General features: G+C 36.0%; 1 protein-coding gene and 1 non-coding gene across 12 annotated transcripts in view; one reads left to right on the top strand and one right to left on the bottom strand.

Annotated features, from left to right (window-relative positions):
- The first annotated feature begins 269 nt into the window (after positions 1 to 269).
- On the top strand, positions 270 to 465 carry LOC132168257 (U2 spliceosomal RNA). Its single transcript, XR_009438780.1, has one exon. It is a non-coding gene; the product is annotated as a U2 spliceosomal RNA (small nuclear RNA).
- Positions 466 to 3449: 2984 nt separating this feature from the next.
- The window catches only part of LOC132164432 (small ribosomal subunit protein uS13m-like), a 33787-nt gene continuing 23872 nt past the window's right edge, over positions 3450 to 13364 (bottom strand). The window contains exons 1-6 of one of the 11 annotated variants that reach the window (XM_059574977.1): positions 8093 to 8326; positions 7778 to 7994; positions 7648 to 7738; positions 5641 to 5737; positions 3936 to 4166; positions 3450 to 3836 (exon numbers count right to left, since the gene is read on the bottom strand). In XM_059574977.1, coding sequence (XP_059430960.1) covers positions 3675 to 3836; positions 3936 to 4166; positions 5641 to 5709 — 462 coding nt within the window. In that variant the 5' untranslated portion in view covers positions 5710 to 5737; positions 7648 to 7738; positions 7778 to 7994; positions 8093 to 8326 and the 3' untranslated portion in view covers positions 3450 to 3674. Of the gene's footprint in view, positions 3837 to 3935; positions 5184 to 5640; positions 5738 to 7647; positions 7995 to 8092; positions 8327 to 13364 lie in introns of those variants that run through there. The other 10 variants (XM_059574992.1, XM_059574984.1, XM_059575000.1 and 7 more) reach the window with 10 other exon arrangements.

Raw genomic sequence — 13364 nt, 5'->3', positions numbered from 1 at the left:
TACCATATATATATATATATAAAAGAGTGTTATAGTTTTGGTAGAGCAAAAATCAGTGAAGCTAAAGCCGATTGCGTGGCCAATTTTGGATTAGCCTCAAGCAAGTCTACGCCATACAGCCACGAATAGTATAAGGATGTTGAGCCTTGCGAGTTGCGAGCAAATAGAGCTTGGTTTGTTTCTTTAGTTTTCGTGTCCCACACTGGATGGGCAACACAAGAGCAAAGCAGAGGCAAGTATAAAAGGAGAAGCAAGCCACGGAACAAATCATACCTTTCTCGGCCTTTTGGCTAAGATCAAGTGTAGTATCTGTTCTTATCAGTTTAATATCTGATACGTGGCCTATCGGGCCACATGATATTAAATTAATATTTTTAGGGGGAGAGTCCATCACAGTAGCTTGCTACTGGGCCTCTCACGCGTCGCCCATGCGTTGCACTAAAGCAAGGGCCTGGCGCACCCCTCCCAAACAAAGTCTCAAGTTTTATTGGATTTTCAAATCAATGTGGTTCATTTTACATTCTCCTAATTGGCTCAAGTATGTTATTTATTTGGACATCTATTGGGCTTGTTTGCGTGTATATATCAATCTCTAGGATCCGGAAGAATAACAAAGAAGACCCAGTTTGTGATTTCTGAGATGAGGGGTTTTTGGTTGATTCACAAGAGGGTTGTGGAAAGGAAGTCTGATTAGGAGGAAGCAGGTGGATTTTTTTTTTTTTTTTTCTGCTCGAGCCCTCCCATGTTGTATGAAATTCCGATTTGAGATTTTTTTAAAACTGAGAATGGCCATTTGCTGTATATATTCACAATTATGAAGCAGTCAAGCCACTATTCCAGAACGGAGTTTAAGAATTACTCTTTATACAGCAACAAAGAATGGCCACAAACTGAGAATATATAAACCATTCAATCCTATGTATGTAGTGGAGAGAGTAGTCAACCCTCTTTTTGTTTGGGACCTTCACTCCTCCAACACGAACAGATTTGATGCTTAGACCACCAACCTACTGAGAATAGATGAGACTATATGAAGAAAGGTAAAGAGCCGCTAAAAAAAACATTGGTAAAGAAATGGATGTAGAGGCATTATAGGGCGTGGTCAGCTATAATTTGAAGAAAATAACGGTTTAAAGAATGATATTCTAATGCTCTAATGGGTTGTATGGATCCTTCACAGTTCACCACCAGAGTCATTATTAATGGAGTTATGTTACACATCATTTTTCTAACTATTTCTCATCTCTTTTCTTTCTTTCTTTCTTTATTTTTTTTGGCAAAATTACCATTATATTTGTAGGACCACATATAGATCCAACAAATCAAATGGTGAATTTATTCATTCACCATACAAAGATGGACGAAAAATGAATTTTATTATTTCTCTTATTAATCCCCTGGACCATTTTTTTTGGGGGAGGGGGGCGAGGGCACTTAAATCATTGGTTGGGCAAGCTCTTCCCAATGTGCAACCTCATCTAAGAAGTAAGCATTGTCTAGAAAGAAAAGTGAAATCAGTCACCTTCCTGGTTTTTAAGAGCATCCTCAATAAGTTCTCTAAAATCAACTCTTAGCTAAAATTTGGTTAAATTCTTAAACACACAGAAAGATAAAAAAAAAAAAAGAAAAAAGAAAAAAGACAAAAAAAACAGAAGTTCTATCAAGTTCTCTATTCCTTTCTCTATTTTCGTGCTTGTCATATCTCTCCCATATTTGGAGAACAAAATCATTTCTCTACTCTATTTTTTATGTTTATATATTTTCCCTTACTCTCTCTCTCTCTCTCTCTCTCTCTCTCACCTTTATGAGTTTGTAACTTTGTGGGGGTGCGTTTGAGAATAAAAAATAAATGAAGCTAGAATAAAAATTATATTTAAATAGAATATAGTAAAATTTATAGAGTTTATTATTTGGTACTTTTGCATAGCTACTAGTTAAACTAAAAAAATAGATTTTTTAGCTAAAATTCAAAGAAATTTTAGAAAGCTCATCGAAGATGCTCTAAGATGGTCAAGATTACACCTTATTTTGAGGAACACTGCTACTTTTCTTAAGAGCAACCTTTGTTCAGAGCGCCGCAGCCGCACAGGTAAGGTACCCCTAGGTTAGGGGAGGAGGGATGGCCGTTGGCAGCCTCCCTCCTCCCCTCACCCTCTTTGCACCGGGTGCTAGCAGTTTACCTGATGCCCCTAGTCTCGTTGCCACCTCCCTCCCCCTTCTCTACTGCCCTTTTCACCCTCTGTTCCATTTTTTTCTCTAGCGTGGCCCTTCTCCCTTTGCTGCTGTGGCTACCTAGTCTTTCTCCACCTTGCCACTTTTCTCCCCCGCCATCACCATCTGCCGCGTCTTTTGCTGGGTCGGGCTTGGCTTTGGATCTATTCGTCTTTGCCCGATCTACCGCTCTTCGCCTGGTCCACCTCGATGCGTGCCCCACCACCTTGCTAACCGGATCCACTTGTGCGCATCCCACCTTTTGCACTGGATCTGTCTCTTCGGCTGTGGTTTGATTTTTATTCCCTCCGGCTGTGGGTTGATTTCGTTTTTGGTTTGATTTATTTGCATTCCTTTTTCTGCCTGTTTATTTGTCGTTTATCTTGGTGTGTTGTTATTTATTGCTTTTGCTTGTTTGACACTTTGTGGGTGCTACTTTTGGCGGATTCACTCAAACTCTCCCCCCCAGTTTGTTTGTGTGCGCCACCGATCTCTTCAATGCACGCTTTGCCTCCTATCGTCCGTTGCAGGGTCTTTTCTCGCATCCCCCCGAGATGAGCTTCCAATGCCACCTTCCGTGTCGGTTTCCACCAGCACTTGATCGGCTTCCGCTAAATTAAGGCAGCGAGTTCCAGATTGTGGGAAAGTTTTTCTATTGTTATTTCCTTTTGTTATTTTTACGTTTATCCTTGCATTTGCTTGTATTTCGGTTTATCCATTTATTTCCCTGTACATTTTTCTCTCTTGTTTTTGCTTATAATAAGGCTATGTCCTCTTTATTTGATCAGTCTATTACTGCTTTGGTCTAGACCCTTGAGTTGTAGATGTGAATGATATCCTGGCGTTCAGGTCGAAGAGGATGAATTTTGGCATAAAAGTTCTTTGCTCTCATGGCCAAGGAATAAGCGCTACCTATGCATTGAATTGTGTCCATTTTGGTGCAGATTTGATATTAAACCTGATGAATAGTCATGGATTAGAGGATGATGTTTGTTATGATTGATTAGTATGCTGTTGACTCTTGTATCTTTAGCTTCGGCTATGATTTGCTTCATAATTTTTTGCTCTGTTTGTAAGAGCTCTTGCTTGCAACTTTTATCAATGAATGAGTATGAAATGTTTCCCTTAAAAAAAAAAAAATGCTGGCTAATTGTGCACCAAAACATTTTCCCATATGTATTGGTTATACTTGGGAGATGTACAACTATGAAAATCCAAACCACCACGAACAATAAAGCTGCACCCATGAGGCTTGGACCGATTTCTAGGCCACCGCTATTAAAGTTAATGCGAAAATACAAAAAATCCAATGCTTACAAATTCAGGAAAAACCGAAAACTTATTCCATGAGGAAATCATAAAACTGAAAGAAGTAAAGTTTGGAAAGAGCTACAAATAAAACACCCTTCAAAGTGAGTTACATGTCAAAACCGAAGAAATGGAGAAGAGAAGCATCCCAATACTTAAGCTTTCTTCTTTCCTGGAATTGCAACTGCCTTACCCTTCCAGGTCCGGGCATTGGTGTGAGTGCGCTGTCCTCTGCATGGTAACCCCTGACTATGCCTTATCCCTCTATAGCTCTGAATCTCCATCAATCTTGCTATGTCCTTTGTCACTTGATTGTGCTGAAAATCCAAGTTCAAATTTTGTGAATAACGTAATAATTTTAACATTTATTGTTTGACATCATTGAGAGAGAGAGAGAGAGAGAGAGAGAGATTTACCAAGTCATGCCCAGTCATGTACCTACAGAGCTCCTCTCGGAGAGAGTAGGCCTCTCTTCCTGTTAATTCCCTGGCGAGTTTGTTCTCAATGCTAAGCTCGGCGAGAATTTGGCGCGCTCTAGAGCGGCCAATTCCATGAATGTGCTGAAGAGCGATTCTCAGGCGCTTGCCGTCTGGAATCTCCCCAACTCCTCCTCCAATATTAATGCATTGGACACGTACACCATGAAGCTGCATAAAACAGAAGACGCCAACACAACACTCGAAACAGTAATCTTCAACTTGAATGCAAAGTAAATGCATGAAAAGAAAACCTTTCCAATTTCTGAAACTTAAAATTTTAGGTTATTTGGAACCCTGGAAATCTAAAACCTTAACCTGCCTAAGCTTGAACTACATAGACCATAAAATAGACACAAACGATATGGCAATAACATGAAAACCAAATCTTATCATGGTGAATCTATTACTCTGGTAGACATCAGATTGAACTCTATTGTTTGGAATAAAATTAGCAAAGAAGTGATAGGATCCTATATTATTTTTTGGAATATGAAAGAAATGAATTCAATTTACTTATTTTCCGAAACCATCCTTGGCTAACTGTTTAAAGATTTTTTTTTTGATAAATAAACTGTTTAAAGATTTATACAATGATATGAACAATTCTTCCACTCTATTGACCACCATCTTCTATTTTAATATGGTATGAATTCACTAGCAAATTGCTGGCTCTAAAAAACAAAATAAAATTCGTGTGGTGCAGCTGAGTTTTGGTCCTCCACATGTTTCATTCTAACAAAAGAATACATGCATGGTTTACCTTAAGAAAATCAATTCTGCTTGTGGTTAAAGTACTTAAACACAGAGGAAAGGAAACAGAACTCCGAAATAATTGTCACCCTAACTAACCCCACCTATTTCTAATTTTCTACTTTATCTTCTTACTTCTCACTTCTCACCAACCATTTTGCCACCCACCACAAGACTTCCATTCCAGATGCATAAAGGGAGTGCATAAGCTTCGAGCATCTCCAATACCCCGAATTGGTGCCTCCACCACTTTCCTCTTGTCCAACCTCATGGCTTTCTTGTCCAAATTGGCCACTCCCACGGCCTCCAATTTGAAACACTTCTCTCAAACCTAACCGTCCCCAAACTTCAATGGACTTGGCAGACCCATCTACGATAGGAGGGACATCAAAACACATGAATTATATGTTCTTCTCTTCATTTTTTCTTCTTTTTTGTTTTTTTTTTTTGTTTTGTTTTGGCAAATGAGGAATGAATTACTCCGGAATCAACAACAAACAAGAAAAAAAAAATATAAGACCCTTCAACCCTGTTTGGAAGCCGAGCACATAGGTTGAGAAAGACAATTGTTAGACACCTATTTAATATTTATCATGATATATTTCCTCGGCAAGCAAACAAAGAATAAGAATTTGAATATAAAAAAACGAAGCGAACCAAAAAGCGTCACAGACAAGCAAAGACCAGACCCACAAGTACCCTAGTGACCCATTTCTGTTTGCAAGCATTTCAGATTAACAAGACATAAGAGAAGAGAGAACATAATTCAAAAATGCATAAACCCAAAACCCTAATTCTTTTTCAATCACAAATGCGATGCAGATTGCAGACAATAACAACGCAAAATCATGTGATAAATGGGGAAAATTGAAGGCAGATTATGGAAACTTACTGATAAATTTTGAAGGAGTCGAAGACCAATCTCGGAAACAGTTCCTACTGATCCACGTAAACCAAGCATGATCCTTGACTCAGCAACACGGGACTCACTACAAGAAAATGAGGAATTAGGGTCCTTTTAGAAAAGTTTACAAACATGAAAAAAGGTAGTTAAAGTAGTGAGTGACCTTTAAATGGAGACACTTGCAAAGGGTATCAAAATTGAAGTCTTTAAATATATTAAAGAGACCTTTTATCCTAAAGGTGTAGAAACCATGACCTTTTACCACAAAAGTCACAATTTTATAGCAAGACCTTTCTCAAAAGGTCTTGCAAATATCACCAACCTTTTATCCCAAAAGGATGTAGAAACTAAGACCTTTCTCAAATGTCACAATTTTATTGCAACCTTTTATCTCAAAATGACTAGAAAACAAGACCTTTCTCAAAGGTCACAATTTTATGGCTCTTTGGAATGGGACAACTTTTACATGCCTTTTGGGTGGGAAAGGCCTAGAATAATAAAACCTGATATAAAATTTTTTTGTTGATATATAAACCCAAATCAAACCAGGTGGTTACTGTTCAAACGGCCTGGATTTTTTAAAATTATTATTATTTTTTATTTATTTATTTTTTTTTCATTTCAAAATTCTCCATTAAAACCTGATATACCCAAATATGAAAACCTGATATATATGCATTTTTTTTCCACATAGTCAATGACACTAAAATTAGAACCACAATGCTTGATATATAATACAATATTGTAGCATTGCACCAAAATGGCTAGCTTAATTACAATGATAAAAGATTGAGTAATGTTGCACCAAAATGGCTAGCTTAATTACAATTACAAAATTTGAGGCTTTGGGTTTACAATAGGAATAACATCCTTCCAAAGTTCAGAAAAGCAAAAGTAGATAACATCCTTCTCAAAAGTAAAGCAAAGTTCAGCAAATAACATCCTTCTCAATTAGCAAAGCAAAAGTTGAGATAGCTATTGGTTTCTTGCACACTAAAACATGTGTCACACGTTGGCTATTGGTGCACACTAAGATTATGACATTAGAAAGAACAGTAATTGTAGTGAAACCTCTTCCATATCCTCTCGTTGGTCTCTTTTCCAAATTTATATCCCCACTGTCTCTCCTTTGTCCACAAACTTCTAGCAAAACCCATGTCAGAAAAGCTATCACAAATGCTACATTGACAACCTCGAAGGAGATATCCATAATGACCAACTCCATATTTTAAAGAACCCTAGTAGAGAAAACAAACGGAATTCCCAAGCTAAGAACTAACAACAAAGGGAGTCCCCTGCATATATAACAGTACCGTAATATCAAAAATGACAAAAAACAGAATTGAAATGGAAAATATATTCATGAAATCAATACAATATTTGCCTTCCCTTCTTCCATTATAAGCTTTCTTGTTCTCTGCATTATGAGCTTGAAAGGAACTCAAGAATGCATGGGGGGAAGCTTAGAGTTTGAATACTGCTCCAATATTGTGGTCTCCTGATCTTTTTATTTTTTAATAGTTATTTTCAACATTCAGGCATTATGTGGTATGGCTTGTTAGCACATTATTTTGGTGCCATGGTACATGAATTACTTCTTTTCTTATTCCATGCTCAATTGATTCTGTTCTGCACATAAAAACCAGCTTTTACTAAACCATCCATGTAGAATTAGGTTCTCCTAAATCACCATCCTGGCGCTATTTAAATCCCAGAATTTTTCAGAAGTTTATCTTCTTTTAGATTTCCTAAGAAATTTTGATCCTTATGAACCACCATTGAACTGTGAGGTATGTAAGTACGTACTCACACACATATACAGCAACAAATAAACAATTAATGCACTCAAAATAAAATAAATTTGTTCTTAAGTAGAGGCTAAAGTTTGAAGCTTCAAAAAAATATACCAATACAAATTACGGAGGACAACTGAGAACGAAACTACAAACATGAATTATTTGAAAGAAAGGGAAATTATTGAGAACAACATTTCACCTTGACTAAACGTTTTTTTTTATGTCGGGGAGACCCACCCATGCAGAGTAAATCCCGATCCCGCCGCACCCTCGGAAGTAATGTGAAATTCCTAATGTTATTCAATGGCCGTGAGTGTATAGAAATGCACCTTCTCTTCAATAGCCGTGAAATCCCTAATGTTATTCAGTGGCCGTGAGTGTATAGAAATGCACCTTCTCTTCAATAGCCGTGAAATCCCTAATGTTATTCAATGGCCGTGAGTGTATAGAAATGCACCTTCTCTTCTATGGCCGTGAAATCCATAATGTTATTCAATGGCCGTGAATATATAAAAATGCACCTTCTCTTCAATGGCTGTGAAATCCCTAATGTTATTCAAGGGAATGTATAGAAATGATTAAGCAATGAGAGAGAGTGGGAAGGGAGAAGGGAGGGGAGGATGAGAGAGCTGGGAGAGACTCACATATGTGCTCGTATTTGGTGCAGAGAGCTCCGAGCTGGCCGTGGACAGAAGTGGTCGTAAGTGCTGGCAGTATCGTTCCGGCGAAGCAATGGCGTGATCTGAGCTTCTCCTTCAGAGCTCCAAGCTACGTGTGATGGTATACCAAGATTGTGTGACAAAGAGACGGCCTCTCCCTGTAATTTAGGGTATTCTACGCTTGATTGAGAGAAAGAGAGGCAAAGGGCTATTTTTTAATTAAATCAAGGATTTTATTCATTTTTTTCATTAAAGAGAGGCCAAGGAAAAGGCAAAGGTCCTCTAAGTCCAATACTAAACTCAAAAATAACATTAATTTCATTAGAATTCATAAGTCTAGGGATGGTATCGGTTTGATTTGGAAAATCATTTTCGGTCGATTAACCGAAATTGTCAGTTAAATCAGTTAATTCACCGATTACATTTCAATAACAAAGTATTTCAAAATTTTCGATCGGTTAATCAATTAAACGTGAGCCTTTTTAAATGGGCCAATGCTATTTTTAAATTGGCCAAAAATTGGTTCTTTTGGGAGCTCAAAATTATTATTATTATTATTTGGCTAAAAAGACAAAAATAACTTATTAAACATGTTTTTTTGGACTAAGATCAATCTTGAGGGCCCAAATTTGTTTTTTGGGCAAAAAATAACTTATTGAACATGTTTTTTGGGCTAAATAACAAATTTAATGTATAGGATTGGAGCTTTAAAGAAGGTTTTAAATTCGTTTTTCCAGTTCAGTCCTAAAGTGTAAAGTTCTTTCTGTTCTCATGGTTTTAAATTGGTATGCAGTTCACAAATTGGTTACAAAAATGGGTAGATTCAGACAATCCCATGTAGGCCTTGTAATAATCAAATGCTAATTAACACTAATTAAACAGTAGAGGAATGATTGATTATATAAACACCTCTGGCCATTGCTTTGCTCAAGCGTAGTGAAAAAAACTTTTCTCTAACAATCAGAGAACCTGAAAATAGAAATTTAAAGAAAGAAGTTCTTCTGACCTATGCCTACTAGTGCCAATAGATGGTTACACATGGCTCTATTTGTAGATATATCAATATGAAATGAACCAAGAATGACTCAGATATATCAACTTCTAGGGACTTTAGTTGAACAGACATGTCCATCATTTCCATAATGTGCTCTTGCACACTTCTGGAATTGTCGAAGGTTTTGCTTGAAAGTTTCTTCATTCGGGTGTTGGCTAAGGCCTTATCGGCACTCACAAATTGTTCCTCAACGGCCTGAATAAATTCTTTTGCCTTATAGTGTTTTGGGATATAACCCTTAATGACATAATATTTCATTAACATGAGACTTAAGCGATTAGATCGATCCCACAGTTCAAGCTACGCAATCTCTTGTGGTGTACTTATGTCCGTGAGGGAGGGTGGTTCGTCCACACGAAGCGCCAAGTCAAGTTCTATACACCCCAAATAAAAAAGCAAATTTTATTTCCATTCAGAAAAGTTATTTCCATTCAGCATTGGAACAGTACTTTTAATAACAGCGGTAGGAATAGCTGCAATGATCAAGGAAAATAAAAAATACTTTAATGCTATGAAATTAACCAATGTTAATTTAATAGTAAATTTCAACCTAGCTGTGGGCAAAGGTTGCATCACGCATGAAATTTACTCTTTATGAACAAATCAATATGAAGGTGATGTAAGCAATATTCCCTAAATACAACCAGGTAAGTTCCTAGGTAAGTGAGGGGGGTTACACTGGACACTCTTAAATCCCAAGACTTTCCATATTAATACAGAGTAAATTTCATGCGTGATGCAACTTTTGCCTATAGGTAGGTTGAAATTTACTATTAAATTAGCATTGATTAATTTAAAATAAGGTTAATTCATAGCATTAAAGTATTTTTTATTTTCCTTGATAATTGCAGCTATTCCTACCGCTATTATTGAAAGTACTGTTCTAATGCTGAATTGAAATAACTTTTTTGAATGGAAAGAAAATTTGCTTTTTTATTTGGGGTGTATGGAACTTGACTTGGCGCTCCGTGTAGACGAACCACCTGCCCTCATGGACATAAGTACGCCACAAGAGATTGTTAAAGCATGAACGGTGAAAGCGATCTAATTGCTTAAGTCTCATGTTAATGAAATCTCATGTCATCAAGGGCATTAGGGGTTCTATCCCAGAATGCTATAAAGCAAAAAATTATTCAGGCTGTTAAGGAACAATTTGTGAGTTCCGATAAGGTCTTAGCCAGCACCCTAATGAAGAAGCTTTCAAGCAAAACCTTCAACAATTCCAGAAGTGTGCGAGAGCACATTATGGGAATGAGGGACATGTTTGCTCAACTGAAGTCCCTAGAAGTTGATATATCTGAGTCATTCTAGGTTCATTTCATATTGAACTCTCTCCCTTCTGAATATAGTCATTTTAAAATATCTTATAATTCACGTAAGGATAAACGGTCAGTGAATGAACTTCTGGTTTAATTATTTATAATTATAAATAAATACAATTACAGTTTCACCATAATTGTAATTACTAATTACAATGTTCAAATTATTTATTCCATATAAAGAAATCATGTGAAAACCGAATAACTGATTTGATTTTATTCTGATTTTATTTCTTGACAGAAGGAGAAAAATCAGCTAAACCAACCAGATTGAGAGTTCCTGACTTACCTACAAATAGAGTCATGTGTAACCATCTATTGGCACTGGTAAGCATAGGTCAGAAGAACTTCTATTCTCTAAATTTCTGTTTTTTAGGTTCTCTGATTGTTGCAGAAAAGTTTTTTTCACTTTACTTGAGCAAAGCAATGGCCGGAGGTATTTATATAATCAATCATTTCCCTGCTGTTTAATTAGTGTTAATTAACATTTGATTATTACAAGCCCTACATGTGGTATCAGAGCATACCTCCAGTATCAAAGAATGATTCATTTAGGAAAATTGTGGCATTAGTAGCTTATTTTGATCTAGAGTTACATCAAATGGATGTGAAAACAACCTTTCTAAATGGCGATCCTGAAGAGGAGGTTTACATGAAACAACCTGAAGGTTTTGATGATAACACTCAGAGAGCTTGCAAACTAAAGAAATCTATTTATGGGATAAAACAAGCCTTCAGTCAATGGTATATCAAATTTCACAAGGTTATTACCTCATATGGTTTTATTGAGAACTTTGTTGATCAATGTATATACCTTAAGGTCAGTGGGAGTAAAGTAATTTCTAGTCCTGAATGTAGATGATATGGTTTTATTGAGAACTTTGCTTGCATGTAATGATTTAGGTTTGCTACACAAGACCAAACAATTCCTCTCTCAAAAAATTTGAAATGAAGGATTTGGGTGAAGCCTCTTATGTCATTGGCATAAAGATTCATAGGGATAGAAAACAAAGAATATTAAAACTGTCTCAAAATGCCTACATTGAAAAAGTTTTAGAGAGATACAGACTGAAGAACTATTTAGCTTCTGCAGCACCTATCATTAAAAGGGATAAATTCAGTAATGATCAATGTCCCCGAAATGCATTGGAAGAAGAGCAAATGAAAAATATTCTATATGCATTTGTAGTCGGCAGCCTATTGTATGCACATGTTTGCACTAGACCTGACATTGCAATGACAGTTGGAATGCTAAGTCAATATCAAAGCAACCCAGGATTTGAACATTGGAAAGCTGCAAAGAAAGTCATGTGGTATTTGCAAGGAACCAATGACTACAGTTTGACATACAGACACACTGACCATTTGGATTGGATATTTAAATTCAGATTTTGTTGGATGTGTAGATAGCAGGAAGTCTACTTAAGGGTATATCTTTCTTCTTGCTGGAGGGACTATATCCTAGAGAAGCAACAAGCAAACTATAGTCGCTACATCTACAATGAAGACAAAATTTATTGCGTGCTATGAAGCCACTACATAGGCATTATGGTTGAGAAATTTTGTTGGTGGTCTCAAAATTGTCGATTCTATATAGAGACCAGTCACAATCTTATGTGATAATCGAGCTGCCATTTTCATCTCAAAGAATAATAAAAGTGGAAGCAGAGGTAAGCATATCAACATCAAGTACCTTCATGTGAGAGAGAACATTAAAAGGCATGAAGTGTTAATTGCATATAGGTACTGAATTGATGATTGTAGATTCTATGACTAAAGGTTTAGTGGTAAAGCTGTTTAAAAGTCATGTGGAGCATACGGGGTTCATTGATTCATTTTGTACTTAGTCTTTTTTAGTCTATAGACATCAAGTTACTATAATAAAGTTGGACCCGAATAACTTATGGAAAGTTTATTCATAAAGTTTGATTGCCCATATAGTACTAATTTAGGGAATATTATATATGTAATGCATGGAAGGAGCGGCTTATTATATAAATGTTTTACCCCCATGATTCATGTGTAGCATTCTTTATGTGAGAGAGGATTCCATGAATGGTTGAAATAAATAAAGTAATGGCCATATTGTAGAATCGAACAAAATAAGGAATTATATGTGTCATAAGGGCCAAGTGGGAGAATCTAAGAAATTCCATTCATGGCCCTATGTCACATGTATTATAATTATAAATAAATACAATTACAGTTTCAGGATTCCATGAATGATTGAAATAAATAAAGTAATGGCCATATTGTAAAATCGAACAACATAAGTAATTATATGTGTCATAAGGGCCAAGTGGGAGAATGTAAGAAATTTCATTTATGGCCCTATGTCACATGTATTATAATTATAAATAAATAAAATATTTATTTATAATTATAATAATACATGTATTTATTTATAAGAAACCGTAATTGTATATATTTATAATTATAATACATGTGACATAGGGCCATAAATTGAATTTCTTACATTGGCTGCACCTATGTCACATGTATTATAATTATAAATAAATACAATTATGGTTTCACCATAATTGTAATTATTAAATAATTGTAATTACGATGTTTGATTTTATTATGATTTTATTCCTTGATGGGAGGAAAAAAATCAGCTAACCAACTAAATTGAGGATCCCCGACCTACCTATAAATAGAGCCCAGTGTAACCATCTATTAGCACTGGTAGGCATAGGTCAGAAGAACTTTCTTCTCAAACCTTGGCAAACTTAGAATCTATCAAAGAATAATAAATAAAGTCTCAACTATGCCACCTCCAACATGGATTACCTTCAATTCCTTAAATTTTCTTCCTTTAATAATCAAACAAATTAAAACATAAATATCATGATCAATATAAAAGATTAAAATACCACAAATA

The sequence above is a fragment of the Corylus avellana genome, chromosome ca1 (genome assembly GCF_901000735.1).
Source record: "Corylus avellana chromosome ca1, CavTom2PMs-1.0".
Taxonomy (NCBI): Eukaryota; Viridiplantae; Streptophyta; class Magnoliopsida; order Fagales; family Betulaceae; genus Corylus; species Corylus avellana.
This window is presented reverse-complemented; position numbering and strand designations above follow the sequence as displayed.